Raw genomic sequence first — 25,575 nt, 5'->3', positions numbered from 1 at the left:
TCCTATCCCGCCTGTGTTCCTACCTGCTAGTGCCTCCCTGTCTGCACTCTAGCTGTGCTTGCCTGTACCCCCCTGCCTGCATACCCGCCTGCCTGCATACCAGTCGTGCCTGCCTATACCCACCAGTCTGTGTGCCAGCCTACCAGTCTGTTCCTGTATTCCCCTGTGTGGGTCAACCCCCGTGTCCGGAGTTTGACCTGGAGTAGCACCTGGTCCCTCTGCCCGGTTTCTCCCTGGTGCACTGGCGTCGTATGCCGTCGTGCCACCTTGGCCGGATCGGCCAGATACTTAGTCACGCCCCTCCAGGCACTCTTCGGTCCATGGTCCAGTGGAACCACAACACCCGCACACGCCAGTCAGTCCGGGCGTGTGCATTACAGCATGCTCAGGCCATGGTTCCCGTTGAGCCCCACGGCCTTCGCTCTCTGAGAAGTTTTCCAGCGAATACATGCATTAAAATAAATAAATAATTTTTTTTTTTTCCTTAGCTGAGTTCCAGGCGAATTACGCACCGTCCAGATGGATCTATCAGCTCTCGTTCCTGCGGATCCGCCACGTTACTATGGGGATCCAAGACAGTGTCGTGCATTTGTGGAGCAATGCATGCTACACTTTAAGGCCTACTCTCTCTATTTTCCTTCCGATTGGGCTAAAGTGGCCTTTATGATTGACTACCTAGCGGGTGATGCCTTGAAATGGGTCACCCCCCTATGGGAAGCATGGGATCCTGTCGTCCTTGACCTGCAGGCCTTCCTGGTGGCCTTTCGTATGGTCTTCGAGGACCCTAACCCTGAAGCCCCTGCTGAAGCTTCACTTCCCAATATCCCGGATCAGCCCCGACGGGTAATGTGTGTGGGTAGCGCAATAGTCCTACAGCCCAATGAGACTACTGCCCACCCAGAATTCTCACAGGGTGACTACGCTTTCCGGAATACTTCTCCCAACCTCAAGAGGCAGTCCAGACGTGCTAGACGTAGAGGCAAGCCGTCACGCCAGGGTCTGTCCTCCCTGAGACCTCCTGACCCCAACCTTGAAGTCCCTACTGAAGCTTCATCTCCCTGTATCCCGGAGAAGCCCCAACGGGTAATGTGCGTGGGTAGTGCACCAGTTCTCCTGCCCGAAGAGACTTCTGCCCATCCAGACTCCACACAGGAGAACTTCCTGCACCCGGCATCAGATGCTTCACCCACTTTAACCGGTGTGCATGTCCAAGGATGCTCCAAAGCTGTGGTTACCTCAGAGTCTGTGCACCTCTACTACCTGGTGGAGGACCCCCTGTTGCCTCCTGAATCCTCCGGGATACCACTCGATGACAAATGGAGAGAGACTTCTCTACACCCGGTACTCGATACTTTGTCCGCTTCGTCCTGTGAGCCTGACAATGGGTACCCCAAAGTGGTAGTTACCCCCGAGTCTCTACACCCCTCCGACCAGGCGGAGGACCTCCAGTTGTCTCCTGAACCCTTCGGGGTGCTACCTGGTAGCGAAAGGACAGAGACTCTCCTATTCTCTGTACCTGATACCTCGCTCGCTTCGTCCACTGAGCCCAACCTAGTGTACTCCGAAGCAGTGGTTACTCCCGAGTCTCTACACCCCTCCGACCAGGCGGAGGACCTCCAGTTGTCTCCAGAACCCTTCTGGGTGCCACCTGGTGGTGAATGGACAGAGACTTTCCTATATCCTAGATCTGATACCTCGCTTGCTTCGTCCAGTGAGTCCGACCTAGTGTACTCTGAAGCAGAGGTTACCCGTGAGTCTCTACACCCCTCTGACCAGGCGGAGGACCGCCAGTTGTCTCCAGAACCCTTCTGGGTGCCACCTGGTGGTGAATGGACAGAGACTTTCCTATATCCTAGATCTGATACCTCGCTTGCTTCGTCCAGTGAGTCCGACCTAGTGTACTCTGAAGCAGAGGTTACCCGTGAGTCTCTACACCCCTCTGACCAGGCGGAGGACCTCCAGTTGTCTCCAGAACCCTTCTAGGTGCCACCTGGTGGTGAATGGACAGAGACTTTCCTATATCCTAGATCTGATACCTCGCTTGCTTCGTCCAGTGAGTCCGACCTAGTGTACTCTGAAGCAGAGGTTACCCGTGAGTCTCTACACCCCTCTGACCAGGCGGAGGACCGCCAGTTGTCTCCAGAACCCTTCGGGGCGCCACCTGGTGGTGAATGGACAGAGACTTTCCTATACTCGGTACCCGATACCTCGCCTGCTTCGTCCAGTGAGTCCGACCTAGTGTACTCTGAAGCAGATGTTTTCTCTGAGCCTCTGCACTCTTCTGACCCGGCGGAGGACCTCCAGTTGTTTCCTGAATCCTCCGGGGTACCACCAGATAACAAAGAGACAGTGACTTTTCCTCATTATGTACCTGATAACCCGTCTATTTCTTCCTGTGAGCTTGACAAGATGTACCTCGAAGCAGAGATTACCCCCAAGTCTCTGTCCCCCTCCAACCCGGTGAAGGACTTCCAGTTGTCTCCTGTACCCTCTGGGGTGCCACCTGAAAATATGTGGAGAGAGACTTCCTTGTGTGCTGTTCCTGGTACTCCACCCGTTTCGTCTGTTGCTGAGGATGGCTGGATAGGAGGTAGCATCCTAGCTAACCAGATGAGATCAGTTTTTCCTGTGGACAGTGGAAGTGATCTCCTTGAAGTGAACGACTGGTCCTCGAATTCCCTGTGGAAGATTCTGGCAGGCCTGAAGAAGAGGGGGCGTAAGGGGGGGGTACTGTAACATACCTGGCGGTGTCCTTGCATGGTGGTCCATCTCCCACTGTGCAAGAGCGCGCACTTGATCTCCAGTCCAGAATGTCTCTCTGGCTTCCCTCCATGCTGTCTGTTTGTGTCTGTTTCTGCTGCTTAAGGGCGGCGCCCGATCACTTCCTGCTTTTTGTACCTGCTGTGGGTCACACCCCTTGTGCGTCCTCAGCCTATTGCTGTCTGTCACCTGGTATATAGCTCAGCTGCTCCCATCTATCCCTGCCTGAGCATAGTGTTTCATTCAGTGTGTGCTTGCACTCTGAAGGTGCCAGGTCCTGTTCTTTGTCTCCTGTCTTGCGGTATCAGTTCCCGTGTCTGAACTGAGTCCTGTCTATGTCTCCTGCCTTGCGGTATCAGTTCCCGTGTCTGAACTGTGTCCTGTCTATGTCTCCTGCCTTGCGGTATCAGTTCCCGTGTCTGAGCTGAGTCCTGTCTTTGTCTCCTGCCTTGCGGTATCAGTTCCCGTGTCTGAACTGAGTCCTGTCTGTGTACTCTTGCCTGCTGCCTTTCCTGGAGGCTGTATTTCCAGGCCTGTCTGAACACGCTCCTAGCCTGTTCCTCCCGCCTTCTAGGGGCCGATTACCTAGATCCGTTCCTGTATCTTGTCTGTCCTGTCTGAACACGCTCCTTGCCTGTTCGTCCCGCCTCTCTGGGGGCCGATTACCCAGACCTGCTCCTGTATCTTGTCTGAACACGCTCCTTGCCTGTTCGTCCTGCCTCTCTGGGGGCTGTATTCCCAGACCCGCTCCTGTGTCCCGCTGCAGTGTCGGTCTCGTCCGTACACTCAGTTCCAGTCTGTACTCTCTCCTATCTTTCATCTGTCTTTTCTCTATGTCCGTTCCTTTCCTTTTTCTGCAGAGTCTGAACTCGTACCTAACTCCTGCCTGTTGTCTCTGTACTCCCGTTTGTGAGTTTGTGGTCCACTCGCTACTTCACTGCAAGTACCCTGTGGGTGTCTGGCTCTGCCTTTCCCTTCCTGTCTGTTCCATGTGAACAGAGCCCTGTCCCCCCTACTCAGCCTTGCCTGCTCTGACTCCTTTGCTCACTGCTCCGGCGGTTCTAGCCTGCTCTGACTCCTTTGCTCACTGCTCCGGCGGTTCTAGCCTGCTCTGACTCCTTTGCTTACCGCTCCGGCGGTTCTAGTCTGCTCTGACTCCTTTGCTTACCGCTCCGGCGGTTCTAGTCTGCTCTGACTCCTTTGCTTACCGCTCTGACTCCTTTGCTCGCTGCTCCGGCAGCCTTGCTCCGCTCTGACCCTTTTGCTCGCTGCTCCGGCAGTCTTGCTCCACTCTTGCTCACCGCTCCAGGCGGCCTCGTCCTGCTTTACTCTTGCTCACTGCTCCGGCAGTCTCGCTCAGCTCTGATCCTTTGTTCACCGCTCCTGGCAGCCTTGTCCTGCTCTACTCTTGCTCACCGCTCCAGGCGGCCTTGTCCTGCCCTGTTCTCGCTCACCTCTCTGGGCGGCCTCACTCTGCTGTATTTGTCCGCCACATCTGTGGTTCTGTTCCTGAGTCCCAATGTGTACTGGGTCCTATCCCGCCAGTGTCCCTACCTGCTAGTGCCTCCCTGTCTGCACTCTAGCTGTGCTTGCCTGTACCCCTCTGCCTGTATTGTTCCTGAGTCCCAGTGTGTACTGGGTCCTATCCCGCCTGTGTTCCTACCTGCTAGTGCCTCCCTGTCTGCACTCTAGCTGTGCTTGCCTGTACCCCCCTGCCTGCATACCCGCCTGCCTGCATACCAGTCGTGCCTGCCTATACCCACCAGTCTGTGTGCCAGCCTACCAGTCTGTTCCTGTATTCCCCTGTGTGGGTCAACCCCCGTGTCCGGAGTTTGACCTGGAGTAGCACCTGGTCCCTCTGCCCGGTTTCTCCCTGGTGCACTGGCGTCGTATGCCGTCGTGCCACCTTGGTCGGATCGGCCAGATACTTAGTCACGCCCCTCCAGGCACTCTTCGGTCCATGGTCCAGTGGAACCACAACACCCGCACACGCCAGTCAGTCCGGGCGTGTGCATTACAGTGTCCCAGTACTCGAAACAGGAGAGCGCGACCTGTATCAGCATGTGACCAATACTAAACATATGTAAAATGGCAACAGGTGACCAATATGAACACAGTAGTGGCTTTCAGCTTTTCTACAGACCTGAACTGCAAATTTGTCTTTTCAGCCATCAAAGAAAACTAAGTGACAATGCCTTGGTGATCTGTAATGGAAGCCACGTTTTATATATGAATAGGATACATAAAGAAACCAACTTTTTTTCCATTGTAGTTATTACTGGCCAAGATTCCATTTCTATGAAATATCTCAAGGCACATTTTGTGCAACTGGATCCTAAACATAACAACCATATTCATCAGTCTATGAAAGGGCAACCAGAGATCCATGAGTCAAAACCCGCTGTGATGTCATCTGACCTTTCACCACCATCTCCCGTTATCAACAGTAGCAAAAACAGTTTGTTATAGAAATGCCAGCCCTGCCTTCCTTCACCGAGGGAAGTGGAGAGTGTAAAATGATTTATGGAAAGGAACAACAAATGGGACCCTCCCAGTGCAATGACATGGGCCGCTGGGTGCCAGGAATGCGGCAGCTTCTATGCAAATCTGTCTAAAGGTCACCTGGTTTACACAGGAAAATCATGATCATTGCCCTTTTAACAGCTTTTCTGTTTATTTTATCTCCCAACTTGAGTTCTACTGTTTGGTTCTGTTTGTCTTAAAGAACTTATAAAATCAGAATTCCAGGGTATTGCCCACAAGTCAGGCATCTTTTGTAATGTTTGGCAATGTACACGTAGGTCCTGATAGAGGTAGTTTCTATTAAGGAAATTTTGGATTTTTTGTCTTCTCTCATTCCAACAATCTGGAGAAAAGTTACCTTTGTCGGTGTGCAACTGTGCCACTGTGTACTACTGTAACTTTTTATGGTTACCTACCATAGTTGCATACAGTGATCTCGAGCATAGGTTGCCAATCCCAGAGCCGCTTTACCAAGTAAAAAAATGCCCCCTTTAAACAAATACTGCTCCATCAGTGCCTTTAGAAAATGCCCCCTTAAAAAGTAGTAAAGAGTACCTTCTCCAAAAATACCAATGTAGTAATGATGAGTGCCCTCTCCAAAAGTGCCAATTTAATAAGTGTCCTCTCCAAAAGTAACAATGCCACCTTTGTTCCTCCTCTACATAAACATAAAGTTTATGCTGAAATAATGAGAGCAACCGAGTCCTTTCTCCCCTATGTGCTCAGTGGGTGCCACACATGGCGCTATGCAGTGATGTCATTGTGCCCACCCCTATCACACTATGCCACTGGCTACATTGAATCACTTAGCTTTTGGAGCCCTGCTGCACTGATATAGAAGCAAATAAACATTTTGTGTCCATTATGTGGTACAGGCCAATACAACTAAAAACTTCTTATGCAACATGAAGCCATTTGTATCATAGTTGTAATAAGTTAAAAAAAAATATTCTTTGTCACTGTGACAATGTTTGGATTTCAGTTCTTAACTCAGTCTTTACTTCAAAATGATTACACAACTTGTCCTCTGCAAGTTCACCCTCCATTTACTGAAATAGTAAAAATCCTTTTAAGTGAAATAAAAAATAAACAAGTTTGTATCTGTCTATACAGTATTTGTATCTCACCAGTTAGTTATGCAGTAGCCTTTTATGATGCATCAAAAAGATGTCACCTACTGGCTGGTCAAATTGTAACAAGAGTGAAACCTTTCATTATAATAAAACCTATTTTTCTGTAATATTAACAGAGAAAATCCACAGGAACAATATTTCCCCATCTATTTTCAGACACGTAGAGTTACTATGTATCTTTAAATTCTCATATAACATTTATAGATTGTCCTTCCAGAAGCGGAAACAAGATCGGTGTATTGTGACAACAAAAAAATCTGCTCCTTTGGATGAAGTCAGTGAGCAAGTAATCCGTAATGAGGAAATGTGTGTGTGTGTGTGTGTATGATATATATATATTAGTACAGACCAAAAGTTTGGACACACCTTCTCATTTAAAGATTTTTCTGTTTTTTCATGACTATGAAAATTGTACATTCATGGTGTGGGGGTGCTTTGCTGGTGACACTGTTGGGGATTTATTCAAAATTGAAGGCATACTGAACCGGCATGGCTACCACAGCATCTTGCAGCGGCACGCTATTTCATCCGGTTTGCGTTTAGTTGGACCATCATTTATTATTCAACAGGACAATGACCCCAAACACACCTCCAGGCTGTGTAAGGGCTATTTGACCAAGAAGGAGAGTGATGGGGTGCTACGCCAGATGACCTGGCCTCCACAGTCACCAGACCTGAACCCAATCGAGATGGTTTGGGGTGAGCTGGACCGCAGAGTGAAGGCAAAAGGGCCAACAAGTGCTAAGCATCTCTGGGAACTCCTTCAAGATTGTTGGAAGACCATTTCCGGTGACTACCTCTTGAAGCTCAACAAGAGAATGCTAAGAGTGTGCAAAGCAGTCATCAAAGCAAAAGGTGGCTACTTTGAAGAACCTAGAATATAAGACATATTTTCAGTTGTTTCACACTTTTTTGTTAAGTATATAATTCCACATGTGTTAATTCATAGTTTTGATGCCTTCAGTGTGAATGTACAATTTTCATAGTCCTAAATACAGAAAAATCTTTAAATGAGAAGGTGTGTCCAAACTTTTGGTCTGTACTGTGTGTGTGTATATATATATATACAGTATATCTCTAAGTGCATGAAAACTCACATACAGGAGCACATTGGCGCCCTTCCGGGACAACGTTACATTGATGTCCTGTGCAAAACTCTCTACAGGTGCCCCTCCACCCAAATAGTATAGTGCATACTACAGCATAAACCTGTCAGAAGATTCCTGCTGCCCGAAGCACAGACTGCATGAATCGCTACCTGGCTGTATGATTGCAGCCAGGTATATCATTACTTGACACACTCCAGCATTTCAGAGAAAAATTTTGAAGATTTGATTAGTCCGGCTCCATTCCCAGCCGGCTCTTCCCAGTGCTGCTACAGGTCTCACCCTATGTACACACAAGGATGGGACCAGTGACCAGAAGCGGTGCTGGGAAGAGCCGGCCAAGGCAGAGCTGGACTACTCTGCTCTCCGGCTATGGTCCCCAGATCTCAAATTATATTTTCTCAAATTCCAGAATATTTCAAGAAATAATATACAGTACCTGGCTGCAGTTGTGCAGAGAGGCTCTGATTCATGCTGCCTGCCATTTAAGCAGCATGAATGGACTGACAGGTGCCTTCTAAGTAGCCATTGTATGGTGCTGACACAAACACAGGTGTCCAAATATCAGTGCTGTGCGCTACAGAAATTATATACTGTACAGTGCATTACTAGCGCTGTCACACAAGTAAATAGTAGCGTGAGCTATTCAACAGCCCTTTATCTATAAAGTAACCTAATCACAGTGCCACACATTGGATTACTAACACTGCTATGTGGAAAGTAAGCTATGCGACCATGTGTTTACTGTATTGGCGGTGTTCTGGTATGTTTGATCACATACAGGGAAATGTCTGCATTTTCAAAAGTTAAAAAATAGAGGTTGGTCATACATCATTTCAGATTACATGTACATCTTGGGGTTATGCCATCTTTGCCCACCTGGTTGAACTTGTCTACAGAACTTAAAAGCTGTAGATTGCTCATAGTTTTCAGTATTGAAGTGAGCAGTGATATGAAGAACTATTCATGTCAATGTAACGGGAACCCAATGTTCTTACTTCTACAAAAGAAATATTTTAAACTGCCAACTTCTCTAGCTATGACACTTCCTGGCACATGGGCAAAGACTATTTCAAAAGATACAGCCGTTTGCTCGATAAATGGTTTTAACACGCAGTTTCCACTGTTTTCCCTTCATCAATTCGATAGTAACAGTTCACACAAAAAAAAAAAAAAAAAAAATCCCACATTAATACGTATCAACCAGGGTGAAACTGTCTTACTTGGGCATTCTGTTTTATCAACGCCTTCAAATATTAAGCGTTGTACTTGACTTGCGCTACGTTCCCACCATGAGCTTTTGGTGAGTTTTTTGATGTTGCAGATTTTTTGCACCCATTAAGTAAAATAGGTTACTTGCATTTTTTTGAAAATACTCAGCATAAAAAATCTCATAGTGGGAATGTCGCCTTTAAGGGACTTTACACATTTTCTGTGAGATGGTGGCATAAAGTGGTATGGCTCTTGAAGTCTGAAGAAGCTGATTCTGTCCTCAATTCCTTCAGCGTATTATTTCTTTACAGTGCGGAGTCCTATGGAGCAGCAGCCACACTTTGCAGCAGTGGCATGGGTGAAGTGAATAATATGTGGCGTTCCATTTATTGTTGGTGTTGCTACTTTTTTTGTCCCCACGTTTCTGCCTGTTCAATAAGGGAATAATAATCGTGCCACCTTAGCGTGTGAACTATCTAAGTATTGTGGAGAAAAACATGGATTTCCGCGCTGCTGATAAAAGATGAAGGTCCAGGACACACAGAACTGTATTGATTGCGGTTTTTATTGTTGACGCGTTTTGCAGTTGACACACTTCTTCCTCAGGACATAATCACATGATGATTGATGTCCTGTGGAAGTGTGTCAACTTTGAAACGCTTCGACAATAAAAACCACAATCAATACAGTTCTCTGTATCCTGGACCTTCATCTTATTCAGCAGAGCGGAAATCTGTGTTTCTCTGTTCTGCTGACCTGTGGATCTGCAGTAGCTAAGTATCTAAGCCTCAAACTGTTGTGTACTACAGGATAGCATAACCTTTGTAAAAAAAAAAAAAGTGATCTTTTATATCGATAACACCCTATTGTGCTTTATTTGCTCCCTAGCTTTTGTACAGTGAACTATCTAAGGCAGGGATGTCAAACTCAAAACACAGAGGGCCAAAATGAAAAACTTGGACAAAGTCATGGGCCAACCAGAATACAGTATAATGGACCCCTCACAGTCCTCCATACAGAATAATGGACCCCACATAGTCCTCCATACAGAATAATAGACCCCACATAGCCCTCCATACAGAATAATGGACCCCACATAGCCCTCCATACAGAATAATGGGCCCCACATAGTCCTCCATACAGAATAATGGACCCCACATAGCCCTCCATACAGAATAATGGGCCCCACATAGTCCTCCGTACAGTATAATGTCCCCACATAGTCCTCCATGCAGTATAATGGGCCCCACATAGTCCTCCATGCAGAATAATGGGCCCACATAGTCCTCCATACAGAATAATGGGCCCCACATAGTCCTCCATATAGTATAATGGCCCCACATAGTCCTCCATACAGAATAATGGGCCCCACATAGTCCTCCGTACAGTATAATGTCCCCACATAGTCCTCCATGCAGTATAATGGGCCCCACATAGGAGTGGTGGTTCTGGGGTCGTGGGCCAAATATAATCAGATTTGGCCCACAGGCCAGAGTTTGTCATGTATGATCTAAGGACATGTAGTGAAATTTGTTTTTCAAAATTCCGGTATCATTGTGATTAATTTACTTTTATTTCTTCTTTTGATTTCAGACAAGACCACGCAAAGGGGCATTGATGCAATAATGCTAATGTTTGACCCAGTTCTCATAAAGCCGGAGGCCACCGAGCCCTTGTCAATGGTAAGTGTAGAAAATTTAGAGAAATGCTTCGTGGGTTTTTTTTTTTTTTTTTTTTTTCTTTCCAAAAATGGTGAAAATATTTCGGCTGCACTGTTTGAAATGGTGAAGATCATGGTATTTACACAAGTGTTTGTGTCCAGAATGCATCCCGTGAATATTCAGCGTCCTAATATTTAGATACGAGGGATACTATTTACGCAGCGCGTATAGAGTATACGTAATATATTACTTCTTCAGCTTTTATACAAACCCACTGACCTCTGTAAAGTGCTGCGTTACGGAGCCTCAAGTTATGTCACTGTTGATATTGGATTGTATTGTGGGTCTCTGTATTGCTGAAACAGACTTTTTTCCACTACAGGCTACAAAATCAGTTTTCTCCAGTGTGTGTGAGTCTGTTCTTAAATTACACAACGCTGCGAGAGCACCATGATGTATGTGTTTCTTAGTATCCCAGGGTAGTTATCCGCTCTCACACTGGCGTACCCAAAGTCTACTTTTCTACATAGCTAAGTGGCAGCGCGTGAATAAATCTGCTGTTAATTCTCCTAGCTCCCTCCTGTGCCTCCTTCCAGAGCTGGCAGACCCTTCTCTCACATTTCTGTCTAGCAATTTGGATGAAAACGAGGAATTAGTCAAGAGTTAGAGCCGGCTTTGCTCCCAACACAGAAAGCACCTCGTCAACTGTTCTCACTGCCCCGTATGCAGACGTGAGCCTCACAGAGCGGATGTAATTCTCCCCAAGGCAGGATGTGGATACTTAGACAGCGATAATTGTTTTTGCAGGAGATGAATATATATACAGTATATATAAGAAAAAAAGTTATTCCCAGAAGTAGCCTAAATGTATGTTTTTAGTGTCGTCTTGTTCCTTTGATTTCACAATGGTTTTACCCATTATCTGATTCACCCGGATGTTTTGTCACATTGAAACTCGATATATTGATTTATTTAAAGATCCTTCTAGTGATCTCTAAGAAATGTGGGTGGAAGGAACTATTTATGACTGCACCATTTAAAAAAAAGCTAGAATGAACAAGTTAAAAAAAAACTGCTACATGAAACGAAGAATTTATCACTTTATGCTACATTATTTTTATTATTTATTATACTTTGCTTATAAAGCGCCATCATATTCTTCAGCGCTTTACTCACATCATCATCACTGTCCCCATTGGGGTTCACAATCTTATTCTCTATCAGGATGTCTTTGGAGTGTGGTAGGAAACTGGAGAACCTGAAGGAAACCCACACAAACACGGGAAGAACATACAAACTCCTTGCAGATGTTGTCCTTGTGCTAACCACTGAGCCACCGTGTATTTTTAAAGAAGCACTCCTCCCATCAAAGTTTTTATCCTCTTAATATATTGCACTCATCATATTATTTAACACTGTGTAATTACAATTGATCATTTTGCCTTTCTACCCAGTAAATTCTTCTCTTTTCTCTGCTCCATGTATAAACAGGAAGTCTCTTTTCCTTGCATTTCATTCTCCTCTTCAACTCCTGACTCAGCTGCTCCCTCCTCTCCATGTCAGGGACTTTTTCAGTGACTTATGACTTTTACAGGAAAAATTGACCTCCTGTTTCTACATAGAGCTTAGAAGGATTCAGCTAGTCAGTTTTCAATCACGTGATGTCATAGACCTAATGGAAAAGAGAAGAATTAGCTGGGTAGGAAAGGCAAAATGAGTAATTGTAAGTACACAGTGCCGTATAATATGATGATTAAAATTTTGAAGAGAATACATCTTTAATTATTTTGTATATTCACCCTTTGTGTGGCTCTCAAAAGAACAGTCATTGCTAGGCTTTACTTCACCCTGGTGATGGATTCAGTTTGCTGCCATTTGCCTGTGCCAGAATGTTAGCCCCCCTCCACCCCTCTTCCTAACTACATCCCGGCCTAAAGGCCCCGTCACACTTAGCGACGCTGCAATGATCCTGACAACGATACGACCTGTCAGGGATCGTTGCTGCGTCGCTATGTGGTCGCTGGTGAGCTGTCAAACAGGCAGGCTCACCAACGATCAGGGGAGCAGCGACATCGTGGAAAGAATCTTTCCACGATGTCCTGCTCCTGGTTACCAGCCTGCTGAAGCAGGAGCAGGCTGGTAACTATGGTAAACATCGGGTTACTAGGGGCACACGCGCTCCTAGTAACCCGTTGTTTATCATGGTTACCACTCTGCTACGGTGAGCGGGAGGTTACCGCTCACTTTAGCAGGCTCGCAACCATGATAAACAACGGGTTACTAGGTGCGTGTGTGCCCCTAGTAACCCGATGTTTACCATAGTTACCAGCCTGATCGCTGCTCCCGCTGGTCACACACAGCGATGTGTGCTGACCAGCGGGAGGGCAACGACCAAAAAATGGTCCAGGACACTTTGCAGCGATCAGCGACCTCACAGCAGGGGCCTGATCGCTGCAAAGTGTCACACATAGCGACATCGCTGGTGAAGTCGCTGTTGCGTCACCAAAACGGTGACACAGCAGCGATCTCGCTAGCGATCTCGCTATGTGAGATGGGGGCTTTAGACTGTCCCATTGCTCCATCATACCAACATCTCATGGAGACACTATTGTCCTTTGTAAAAAGTTATCTGGCTCTTAAGTTTGCCCATACATTGGCCAAATGATGATACTTTTCATACAGTATCTGCAGGGAAGTGTATAAAGCAAGAATGTGTCCTTATAAAGCACTATGAATAAAAATTAGCATTTCCTTGGAATTAATAATAAATAATAATTAATCTTTATTTTTAGCTTATTTTTATATAGCGCTAACATATTCCACAATGCTTTACATACATTGTCATCGTTGTCCCCATTGGGGCTCACAATCTAGATTCCCTATCAGGATGTCTTTGGAGTGTGGGAAGAAACAGAATAACCCAGAGGAAATCCACGCAAGCACGGAGAGAACATACAAACTCCTTGCAGATGTTGTCCTTGGTGGGATTTGAACCCAGGACCCCCAACGCTGCAAAGCAATAGTGCGAACCACTGAGCCACCGTGCTGGAATTCCAGCGTATCCCTGGGAAGCTGTTTTGGGAAGACATCATGTTTTTCCTTTTGTATCTATACAATATTCCAAATAATCGCCTCCGATGTTCTGTCCACTCTACATGCCATCTTATAAGGGAATGAAACCATAGATGGCACAGATTGGTTGGTGAGACTAGTCTGATTGCCGTATCTCGAGTCGGGAAGGTATTTTCCACCTAATTGGAGGCAATTAGCATCTGTCGCATGGTGTTTTTCCTATGAATCAGCGCGTTCAGATTATTGGGTGAACTTTAACGGACTTGTGTTTTCTTACTTCACGAAAACTATGAAACCTGAGGGCAGGCAAAATAATTATTATTATTTTATATTCAAAAATGTCTTGTCAACCATTGGTGTTAATAAGAACCATGATTGCCTTTACTATTTTACCATTATTCACCCATGTTTAAAGCCTTACCAGAATATACCACATCCTGGATCTGGCGGTTTAGTCAGTCTGTCATGTATAGAAGACTCTTCAGCCACATGGTGGTCAATCCTAATGGATATAGCTGTGCGGCACATATCTCAATGCATGAGTTTTTAACTAAAAAGCCTTTTTGCAATATGGTTTCAGTAAACATTAGGCTTCTACAGTCTTTGTGTATCACAGCTTATCGCAGACTGCAGATTGAGTCTTCAACTTTTGTTCTTGGGGAAAACCCCTTTAAACTCAATTGCAAGAATGCTTTTTAGCCAAAAATACTTATCTTTTAAAAAAAATGTCACCAAATGGTGTCCATATAGTTTACAGTAATGTCAATGATGAACGTTGGCCAACAATGTCTGTAGTCAACCCTAGGCCTCATTCACACGTCCGATTTTTGTGTACGAGTGCTATCCATGGTTTTCACAGTACCCATGATATTCTATCGGACTCGTACAGCACTCGTACCCTCGATCTTCTTATGGGACCATTCACATGTCCGATTTTTTTTCCTGTGACCAAGTAGTCTGTAGCAAATATCGGAGATATGTCTGATTTTGATCTGAGGGTCAGATCAAAGTTGACAACGCAAGTCAATGGGTCCTTGAAAAAATCGGACCACACTCGGTTCATCCGAGTGCAGTCCAACTTTTACAGACTCTCAGAATGGAGAAGGTGGAGAAATCTTTTTTTTTTTTTATTTCTCCACGTACGAGAAAATTGGATGACACCCGTACCACACTCTGCTGAAAGTCTGATCAGAATAATCGGTCCATGTGAGGCCTTAACGTCGGCGGTGATAAATCTATGACTTATTGTGTAGCTTATATTGGAGTGTTTTGCAATGCTGCAGCCGTTTTGAGAGCAGTAAAATCTGGCGCGGACACGTGTTGTATTTCGGGACAGTTTGCTGCTGCTGTGTTGTATACATTAGTGAAGTGAAAAATAGACTGCAATACCCCAGTAAACTCCGCTCTGTCAATTGCATTTGTCTTGGAACGGATGGCAAGTTTTCCACATGTGATAATTCCATTATTCCGAGTGAGGTTAACCTGTGAGTCAAGGGGACTGGAGCCAGCTGCTTGTCACTTTGCTTCTGTGCAGGAGGAAAACACTTTTAAAAGAACATTTGGTTTATATCAGAGGACAGGCAAGCTTAGAAAATTAGATCATTTCTATAAATCGACTCTTGCAAAATGTTTGGAAAAGAAGTTGAGTTGTCCTGGAAATAATTCGCTGTTCCGTGTGAGACTATCCTTGAAAATGAATTTGAGGCAGTTTCTGCTGACATGTCAAAAGTTGGAAGTTTTCTACTGCTGACTAGTCAAGATCTGATCCATTCACTCAGCAGCAGCCATGATGTCTGTATAAATGTCTCTGGCTTCTGTATAATGATAGCGTTTGTGATCCAGAAATACCTATCCAGGATTGTGCGCCAGAATCTGCACTACTCAACTGCGGACTTGAAAGAGGACACCAAAACTGAGGGAGCGTTGGCCGAGGTCTGAAGATGACGCTACGCACTTGGCCTCATTCAGGACTTTACATTAAATTGTGATAATACCTTGTGTTAGATTTTTCTTGCATTGCTCCCTATGGTTGCATTTGTCTGGAATTCATCAGTACCAGACGTTATGTAACTTTCTTCCAGTCGGTATATATTACATGTACTGTATATATAACTACGCTCTTAGCTTTCTGCATTGTTGTGAGGGTTACATAGTTACATAGTTAGTAAAGCCGAATAAAGACTTGCGTCCATCAAGTTCGACCTGTTAGTTCTGTAGTTGCTAAAGTTGATCCAGAGGAGGGCAAAAACCCCAAATGATTTAGCCAATCTTCACCTGAGGAAAAATTCCCTCCCGACTCTGAAACCAGCAGTCAGAATAAATCCCTGTATCAACCTACTATTTTATTCTATTGTTAAGTATATGCTGAAATCTGCCTGGTATCTAGAAAAGCATCCAGTCCCCGCTTGAACTGGTTTAGTGAATCCGACATTACCGTCTCCTCACTCAGTGAATTCCATATTGTGTTATATTCTGTAAAAACCAACGTCTGAGCGGTACTGTGTAATGAGCAGTATAATTTCACTCTACTGGTTATTAAAGGAACCTCTTGTGTTGGATAACGCTTCTAACCTGCAGATATAGGGTCAATCTGCAGATTAATCACGTTAGAAAGGCGCTCAGTCGCCTTCCTGAAAGTGCGGCACACAGGAGAAAACAAACTGTATTCAACCGGGAGCCGCCAGCTTTCAGTTATACAGATGTGCCAGTGCAGGTTCAGTCAGCGCACACTATACTATGGCTGGCAGCTGTACACCCGCCACCACACTTGGCACTGATGCACTTTTGAGCCGCCAGTCAGTCAGAATCAAGTGTCCACCATAATTCCAGGGCGTGGTTACAGCCACCGGCACATCTGTATGACTGAAAGCCGGCAACTCCCAGCTTCAGTATTACGGACAGGCACCTTTGTAATGCTATTAACCTGCAGATTGTCCCTATATCTGCAGGTTAATGGCGATATCAGACGTGACAGGTTCCCTTTACAATCAACAGTGCTGTACATTTTATTGATGAGTGAATATCAGGTCATTTATACCGTTTAGTATAATCTTGTATCCAGCACAGTACTGTTATTCATCATTATATACACAGCATCCGACATGGTCCTAATATTCAAGGCAAACATGGCACACTATTAATAGCAGACATGACATCGATAACTTGGACCCACAGACGACTTCCAAAATTGCTAATATTGTATCCTTGACATCAGATATAATCTCCCATATATGCCACCATTAGATGACACATTATACGTTTCTATGTATTGGCCTCTTACTGCACCAAATTCATTTATGGTTTATAGTCTGTATGTTCTCCCCATGTTTGTGTGGGTTTCCTCTGGGTTCTCCGGTTTGCTTTCAAACACATACTGATTGTTAGCCCCAATGGGAGCAGTGATGGTGATGTCTGTAAAGCGCTGTGGGATATGTAGGGGCCATATATAAAGAAGTAAAATAAATATCTTGGGTCTTCAACCAGCGAGTGCGAGCTCCTGCATGGCGTTTCCATATTCTCCTCCTTTTTGCATGGATTTCTCTGGGTACCCCGCCACAAAAGCATAATGTTAGGTTTTTTTAACTTCTTACCCCTAATTTGTATGTATTGAGATTGGGAAATTAGATACAGATCTAGCAGGTGCAGAAGCTGAGAACTGTTCATTGGTGGGGGTGCCGGATGTCTGACCCCCATCGATTTTATATTGACCTATCATGAAAATAGGTCATCAATATCATGGAAACATTTTTGTAAGTAAAGTCCAGTACTGCCCAGAAAGTCCTTTTTTTTGCAGTGATGCAGATAGGTTACAGCTTTGATGTAGCCTGTAACTCCGCATGGAGTCAGGATGCTGGAGGTGTGCGGACCTAGGGTGGGGATTGACCAGGAAATCACATGCTTCCCCTTCTGCTAATGACATTATTATCCAGACATGCTCTCAACAGCTACAACATATATGAGCGAGATCACAAGATTATCTGTGTCTGAAAGCAACGCAGGCTTTTAAATTGGCACAAACCGCACACCTCTCCCCCTCGCCAAACCCCATCCTGTTACTAACCATGACCTCATCTTCCTCACGGCTGCTTAAAGGAGCTCTGGGCACTCTCCAGCCTTCTCTGTTAAAGTAATGACCGCGATCTGCCTGTATTATGTCATCTCATCTGGTACTCCAAGGAATGAAAGCTTTTCACCAATATTTAAAATGGGTCATGTACCTAGTGTAAAGATTTACAAACTAAAAGGCACTATTAATAAGCAATGAGTATCTTCAAATCACTAATATAACCTTATTATTATGTAGCGGCCTTCTGCTCGAGCCATGGCGACTCGATGGATGAACGATCTGTAGGAAGATCGAGCTTGTGCAAGCCTAGATAGGTCCACCAGGGTCTTCTCCGTCATTATCTTGATAGTATTACGCCATTGGGTTGTTGGTCTTTCTCTTCGCCTTCTTTCTTCTATTCTTCTGACCATGATGTCCTTCTCCAGTGATTGCTCTCTTCGTATGATGTGTCCAAAGTAGGAAAGTCGTAGCTTGGTGATCCTTGCTTCGAGTGACTTACTTGAAGTAAGTGCCCTAAAGATATCAGCCCCCTCACCCTATCTCTAGTATTTTAGCCTCTGTACCTTCAATATAGGGTACTTTATAATCCAGTCTCTCAATGCAGACACAAGGGCAGTAGATTCTCGGGAGGGGGTTGCTGACAATTTGTTTTAATGGCCTACCTACCACTGAAGTGGACCATGTGGCTTTATTGGGCTCCTGGAGAGTAATGGGTCCTAAACCAGGTTGGCTGTATGGTTAGATCACTACTGGCCTTAGAATAAGTGGCTCTGCCCACCTAAGCACTAACTAAGATTTAGCTACCATGACTATACATGTGCCTTACGACCAACCACCAGAATTGCCAAATTGATTTTTTTCTCTTCTTCTGGGTAGGCTTTAAAAAAATAATGGACCACCAACATTTTTTACAGACAAATTGTAAAATCCTAATAAATCATTAGGATTTTAAGAGATAGATGTCTACTGCTCATAACTGTAATATTAAGACATTTACTGCATTTGCTGTGAAATATACAATTATGATAATTACAGTCTAAAAAATCGTCAAATCATGAACGCATCTTTTTTTTTTTATGGCCATCTAGGATTTTTTGGATGGCTTGCAACCTTGCCAACCACCTGAAATAGTAACCAAAAGCTTGTGTTACCCACACCAACAGTCCAATAGTCAGAGAGTCTCCACAGACAGAAACTTTCTGCTTCTTCTGTTCTGCGCCACCTAAAGTGCACACACTGCACATCTTTCCAAACCCAGTAATGAATCAGCCCAACATTGATTGAGAAGGTCTACAGAGAAAGCTAGGCTAGGAAGGAAATGCAAGGAATATCCGGCTTTCCTGGAGTCCGTATACCTCGCCCTGCTTTCCATAGGTGAGATATATACTTCTTGAAACCTAATATGCATATGGGAGGAACCATAGAAAAATTTAGCAATCCCCGACCACTTATCCTATCACTTTCTCACAATACATTTACCCTCCTGGAGCCACAGTTTTAGCAATGAGCTCATGACAATGGATTTTTTTTAATGTATTTTTCTAAATTGAGCCTCATATACATTATGCTCCGTTTAATAAAAAGGCATCAAACCCCCTGTTAGGGCTCATTCACATATCAGGTTTTTTCACTTGCGTGAAAAAGTGACCAAGTTTCATCAGTGATTTTGTTCAGTCTGAGGAGTTCGGTCCGAATTTCATCAGTTTTTTTTGTATGTGAAAAAAAGTGTTTCTGCAGCCTCTCCTGTCTAACACTCTGTGAAAATCGTACCGCACTTTTATGGCATTTGAGTGTTGTCCAATTTCTTTTTTTTACAGACCCATAGCCTTACATTGTTGATTTTGATCTGACACTCAGATCAATATCGAACATGTCTTTGCGATTTTCCGAAGACTGCTCGGTCCACAGAAATTGCCGGAAATCTGAACAGCCTCATTCACTAATAGTTATGAGTGCTATCCGTAAAAAAACATGGGTAGCACGCGAACACAAAAAAACCTGACATGTGAATGAGATCTTAAAGTAACAGTACTGTACATACTCATGTTGTGATACTCTGTGTAATGCCTAGTACACGACCTGAGGTTGTGCAGAGAATTCGAGGAATTCTTTTACACCCGGCATAAGTGTATCAGTTTTGCCTTGAGTGTTCCATTAAATTTTAGAATTTAAAAAACATATATATACCATATATATTAGTTTAAATGTATTCATGAAGCAGATTTTAGTTTTTGTTAGACACCTATAGAAGAAACTGTATTAACTCCGCTTCCTGCGCCTGTCAGATTCATAACTTCTGTCCGCTGTTTATTGCTTTTGTAAACATTCTTGCGAAAAGGAAATCATAGTTCAAAATGGGATTGTGTCTGACTCCGAGAAAGAGAGGAATTTCCGAGTACAGAGGACCATTTAATTAGCGCGTCCAAGACAAAATGTGGATTCTCAGAACTGTTGATTCACGTCTTTGATTCATGTGTGAAGTGTTTTGATTTATGATAAACCTATTAGTTTTTAATTAATAGGTTTTGAACATTTGTCCTTTTTTAAGGTAAACGTTAGATGCCTTGGTTTTTCACTATTTATATGTTGCTCGCCAGTCCTTCCTCTATTCAATTATTGACTCATAGGAGTTAAAAGTCCCTCTAGCCTGAAGGCATGTATTCACAGCCTGGGATTTTTATATGGCACGTTACATGTAAGGCTATAAATTCCAGGTCACACATCTTAAATGGAACAGTGAAAACACACACACTTTACTACTGCTGGTATTATGACTTCACAAACCAAGACCCTGACCCATAACAGGAAGGGGTATCCACAGTGGGGGGGGAGGGGGGAATGTGTGTGTGTGGTTTAGTCTAGCCATACTAGTTTAAGAGAATTTACTGAGTGAGCTTTGCCATAAGCATGCCTTAATGCATAAGATTACATTTATTAAAAGGCTACAAAATAGGGCTAATCTAGACCTGGATTAAAGATCTATATCAATACTCAAAAATATTATTTTGCTTTCCTATTATACATTTTTTTTGTACTTATTTTCTAAATTTGTGAGAAGGTACAGATGCTGGAATACCCAATAATTCCCGAGGCTAGAAATGGCCATGCATGGTCAATCAATTTAGTTTAAAGGGAACCCGTGACATTGAAAATGCAAGCGGCATGTTATTGAGCAAGAGGAGCTGGAATAGAGTGACAGTCTTCCTTGGAAAAGTTGTGCTTATAGAGATAACTGTCAATCACTGAGGAGGACCGCCTACTGGACTCCTAAACCCTGCTCCTCCTGCTGAAAACCATGGTGTCTGTAGATCGGGCTGTATTCTATCTGTGACACATTTCTTTACAAGTAGTAAGAGCCAGGCTTGTATGATTATCCATTTATTTAAACTGAATAAAATCTGAAAAATGACAGACCATAAATTTACCACATATTTTAATCCATTAATTCCTAAGTCCCTAACCCTGCAATTCTCACACTGTCCACTGGGGATTTCTGGAGATAATAATTCGTGTCCTTACAATAAGAGTTTTCAGCAAGGTTCTTTATCAAAGGTGGGATTACAATAATAGGTTACACCCCCATACACAGCTGATGACACAGGATCCACCAATCACAATAGGTGATGTCACAGCTCCCCCGCTAACCCTCCCATCACAATGACCTCTGCACATGCTCATTAGATGCTTCAAAACAGAACAGTCAGTCAGCCTATTGCTGCTAATGTTTATGTAAATTTCCTGAAAGAACAGGAAAAGCCAAAGTGAAAATTGCAAGATTTCTATTTTTTTTTTATTTATATATAAAGATTGTGATATTGGAAAAGAAAACATTGCCTTAAAAATACAAAAAAACTGATTTAAAACAATAGGTTATTTTTTGATAACACATTTTCTTTAAGAACAACCTTAATTGGGAACCACTCTTTAGGGTATGTTCAGAATTAATTTTTCATCGTGGATCTTGAAGCGGATCGGCTTCGAAATCCAAGTCAAACACTCAGTATGAGTATACCCTTTATGTGAGTGGTCTCTATCTGTGACTCCTCAGCTTATTCTTACTTATATAGCGCCATTAATTCCACAGCGCTTTACAGACATCATCATCACTGTCCCCATCGGGGCTCACAATCTAGATTCCCTATCAGTATGTCTTTGGAGTGTGGGAGGAAACCGGAGAACCCGGAGGAAACCCACACAAACACGGGGACAACATACAAACTCCTTGCAGATGATGTCCTTGGTGGGATTTGAACCCAGGACCCCAGTGCTGCAAGGCTGCAGTGCTAACCACCGCTGTCTGAAAATATTATATACCTATAAAGTATTCATTTTCTGTACTATAACTATGGGATTAACAAGGCTAAACCATAAATAATCGTATCTGAATCTATCAGCATGGGAGTTCATTGAGGTCATAACACACCTCCTGTTCGGCTACGATATGGTGATCCTAGGACGATATGGTCTGGATTTATCTTAGCACCTCCCCATATGCTTTCTTTCTGGAAACGTATATAACCTACACACACACTTACCTATGCACTTTGCTTTTGTCAACACGTTTCAGTATGTCACGCTGGTTCAAGGTAAGGTGACGTGTACACAGCGAATGTATTGCCAAAGCTCCTAGAGGTGTGGGGTCAGTACTGTTGTTTAAAGACATGTTCCAATACCTCCTGACAGACTCATTCCAAGTTTATTTGGCTTGAAAGTGAAAATTCCCTTCGATCAGCTCAATTTTATAGTCCTTCTTTTTTTCTTTTTTTTTTTTTTTAAGCAAACTCTGCAAATTTTCAATCATGAAGTCACCAACTTCCTCTTCTGCCAAAGTTTTAAAAAGATGTGCAAATGGCGCCGTGAGCCATGCGCTAGACACAAATACAGGAAATTTTATTCCAGAAATTAGAAATGGGTGGTGTTTTTTTTTTCTTCATATTACAATTTTACCAAGTAAGGTGAGACATTTAATAATCTAATGGATATTTCCATGGCAATACAGTTAGTTTGTAGCAGTAATTGTTTTATTACGGGATGAAATCTAGTCATATAAAGGTTTGTGCCAAGAACCACACCATGGCTTTTGGCAGGCTTTTGGCTGTACAGAACATATTCTTCTGTGTGTGTTTCAATTTATTATGAATAGACTGTCTCTGCCCAGCCAAAGAAAGAACATTACTGTAGCTTTGTCTACCATCTGTTTCTGCTATCACTTCTACATTACGTCTGTACCTTTGTATAACTAAACCACACCAATCACCCCAACGCCTTGGATTAGGACAGCACAGACTGAAGGAAAGTGGATACGTCAGGGTGCTCATACCATAGTTTTATGACTGCGTTGTATATATGTCCTCAAAAGACAAGTAGCCTGTGATGATGATGAAGATTAGGTTACTCTGAATCACTGTCCTGAATGGAACGATTACTGGAAAAGATCTCGTCTCCACCCTTTTTAGTCAGTGAAAAAAAACAAAAACGAGTTGGAAATGTTTTAAGTCTTCATTTGGCAATGAAGAAAATCAACATTCAGCTACTAGGAAATGAAGTCAGTTGTTTTAACATTACATACCAAGTATTTTAGGCTGTAAGTTGATGGACACCATGATGGAAATCTGACAGCGTCTGTGGGGTTCACCGTACATTGGATGGAGACACCATTTCCATTATTCTTGTTAAATATTCTTTCAGGAAAGTGGGACCCAAACTGTGTAGAATTCCTAAAATAACAAACTTACCAGGTACTCGCCCTTCCTGGGTCCAGCATCGGTTGCCTGCCACTGCTCCGGTGTCGGAGTTTTAGCTGCAGCATTGACGTCACCACTCTAGACATATGCTGTCAACCTCGGCACAGCTGCTGATGATGTTGATGTGACGTCACTACTGCACCCGAAACACCAGGAATGGAGCCACGCTGGACCCAGGGAGGGTGAGTACTTGGCTGAGTTTATTTTAGGAATTTTACATTGTTGGAGGCCCACTTTCCTTGAAGTGGACAACCCATTTAACAACACAGGGGTGAGCATTGCCTTTACAGAGATGTTTACTTGAGACAACCCCTTGTTTGTTAAGGCCCTCATACACACTAGGCTAAGGGTTGTCCAAACCTGCCAATTTCAATGGGATCGGTAAACAATTTAATGTGTATGGAACCTACTGGCCACCCCCAACAGATGATGTTGGGGGGAGAAAAGAATCTGGCCATTGAAATTTCCTTTTGCTGGGCACCAAGATAAGACGCTGCCCAAGGAGGCTGTCAGTGGCTTTCTCATAGAGAACAAAGGAACGATTGATTGAGCCAAGTGTTTCTGTGTATAGGGGAGTTTAGAGAGATGGATGTCAGCTTGACAGCTATGTAATGTGTAAGGCCAACTTTGGCAAGGTCCCCTGACAATAAGCTGCTTAGAAAACATCCCAATGCTAAGACCCCCCCAGCGAGCAGTCATCTGCATTACAGAAAGTTTCACTATTTCACATTAGGTATTGTTCTCAAGATGCCCATATAATAGTGCTTAGTTTTGGGTTTTTTTTTAAGCCAAGAACCTGTAGTTTGACTGTTCTAAGAATTGTCCCAAAAGAGGAAAATGGAGATTTCTAGTTTGTGGATGCACCAGGATATCTTTTTCCTTTTCCTTCTCTACAATGGCACTAAAAGATAGTTGTCTTTTGTGTCTTCAAATGACCGGTGTCCCTTTAACTGGTTATTACAACAGTTGTATAATGATTTTAAACTGGTTTCTATAACTTATACAGAATACGTGTGGAAAATCTGAGTGTGCTTGGCCAGTCTGCTGGCATTTCCTAATCTAAATAATTATCTCAGACAGTTTGTGTAATCTTCAGTTGTTTGAATTTTGTACTTCAAGGTGTCTTTTTCTTGTTTTTGTCTTCCATCTGTAGCCATATCAAACAAGTTACATAGAGCCATTAAAGACAAATAAATACAGTGTCATTTACCCAACACCAAACATGCCGCACAGTAAACTTTACCCCAGCATTGAAACATTGTCTGGATTCCAAATGGAGCCGGTGGATCTAACTACAAACAAGAGGAATTCGCCTCCCTCCGCAGGAAGATCCCCATCGCCTCCCAAGAGAAGAAGTTCTCCAATTTTATATATGCACTCATCCAGTCCACCTTTGAAAAAGTTAACTCCATCACCGCCGACTGTGCCACCATTCCCAATGCCATTAACCATTAACCCATTGTTGTCTGCATTTCCAAGACATGGGTATAGGAACCCTGGACTCTTACCCTTATTGCAGCCAATGGTTGTACAGCCGGTTCCTTTCATGTACACACCTCATCTTCAGCATCCAATCATGGTAATAGCTGATGAACTGGACAATCAAAGTAGTAAACACAGTAAGTACTTTTAATGTTAAGAACTCACCATATTTTTAATTTGTCAGTTTGGATAAATGGCCAGTAGAACGATCAGCTTTTGTGCCTCCATCTGAAGAGCCTCTATCACTTTGTTTACTTAGTTTTACATTTTAGGGCAGTTCTCTTGAGGACTCTTGTGTGGACAATCCTTGTCCATATTCCCTATTGGAATTTGAGGACAACACAGAGGACATCCTATATTAAAGCTGATCCCATCCTGATATAGTAGAGCCTTATGTGTATCACACGGATGCCATTCAACTGAGTACATTATTGCCTAGTTGGCCAAGTCTTATCCTGGCAAAATCCACTGTTTGGCAGATGTTCCAGGAATGGGACTTGCAAAAATCCACTGATCACCACAGTAGTTGAGTTCTGAAGGTGGATATCTCTGAGACAAAACTAGTTGGTCATAAATATGCTGATGATTTAACCAGTCTGACCAGTATTTACTAATTGGAGTAAAGGCCTCTAAACACATTAGATAGTGGGCCAAACGATTTTTCATCTGACACCTATCTCTCCCGACTACCCCATAGAAAGGTAAGCTAAAACCAAAGAAGTTAGCTTAAGGTTCAAGCTTATTCACTTATTGCAGCACCAAGAATGATCTAGGCCAAAATCTCATTGATTTCTGAGGGCTGTTTAGCTTTTAATA

General features: G+C 43.7%; 1 protein-coding gene across 2 annotated transcripts in view; it reads left to right on the top strand.

Annotated features, from left to right (window-relative positions):
• The window catches only part of KLF3 (KLF transcription factor 3), a 69,826-nt gene that overhangs the window by 35,815 nt on the left and 8,436 nt on the right, over positions 1 to 25,575 (top strand). For both annotated transcript variants that reach the window (XM_073646142.1, XM_073646135.1), the window contains exons 2-3: positions 10,328 to 10,416; positions 24,431 to 24,896. In XM_073646142.1, coding sequence (XP_073502243.1) covers positions 10,360 to 10,416; positions 24,431 to 24,896 — 523 coding nt within the window. In that variant the 5' untranslated portion in view covers positions 10,328 to 10,359. The remainder of the gene's footprint in view (positions 1 to 10,327; positions 10,417 to 24,430; positions 24,897 to 25,575) is intronic.

This window comes from Phyllobates terribilis, unplaced genomic scaffold, assembly GCF_046119375.1.
Source record: "Phyllobates terribilis strain yellow unplaced genomic scaffold, ASM4611937v1 Scaffold_1__5_contigs__length_1240528914, whole genome shotgun sequence".
Taxonomy (NCBI): domain Eukaryota; kingdom Metazoa; phylum Chordata; class Amphibia; order Anura; family Dendrobatidae; genus Phyllobates; species Phyllobates terribilis.
This window is presented reverse-complemented; position numbering and strand designations above follow the sequence as displayed.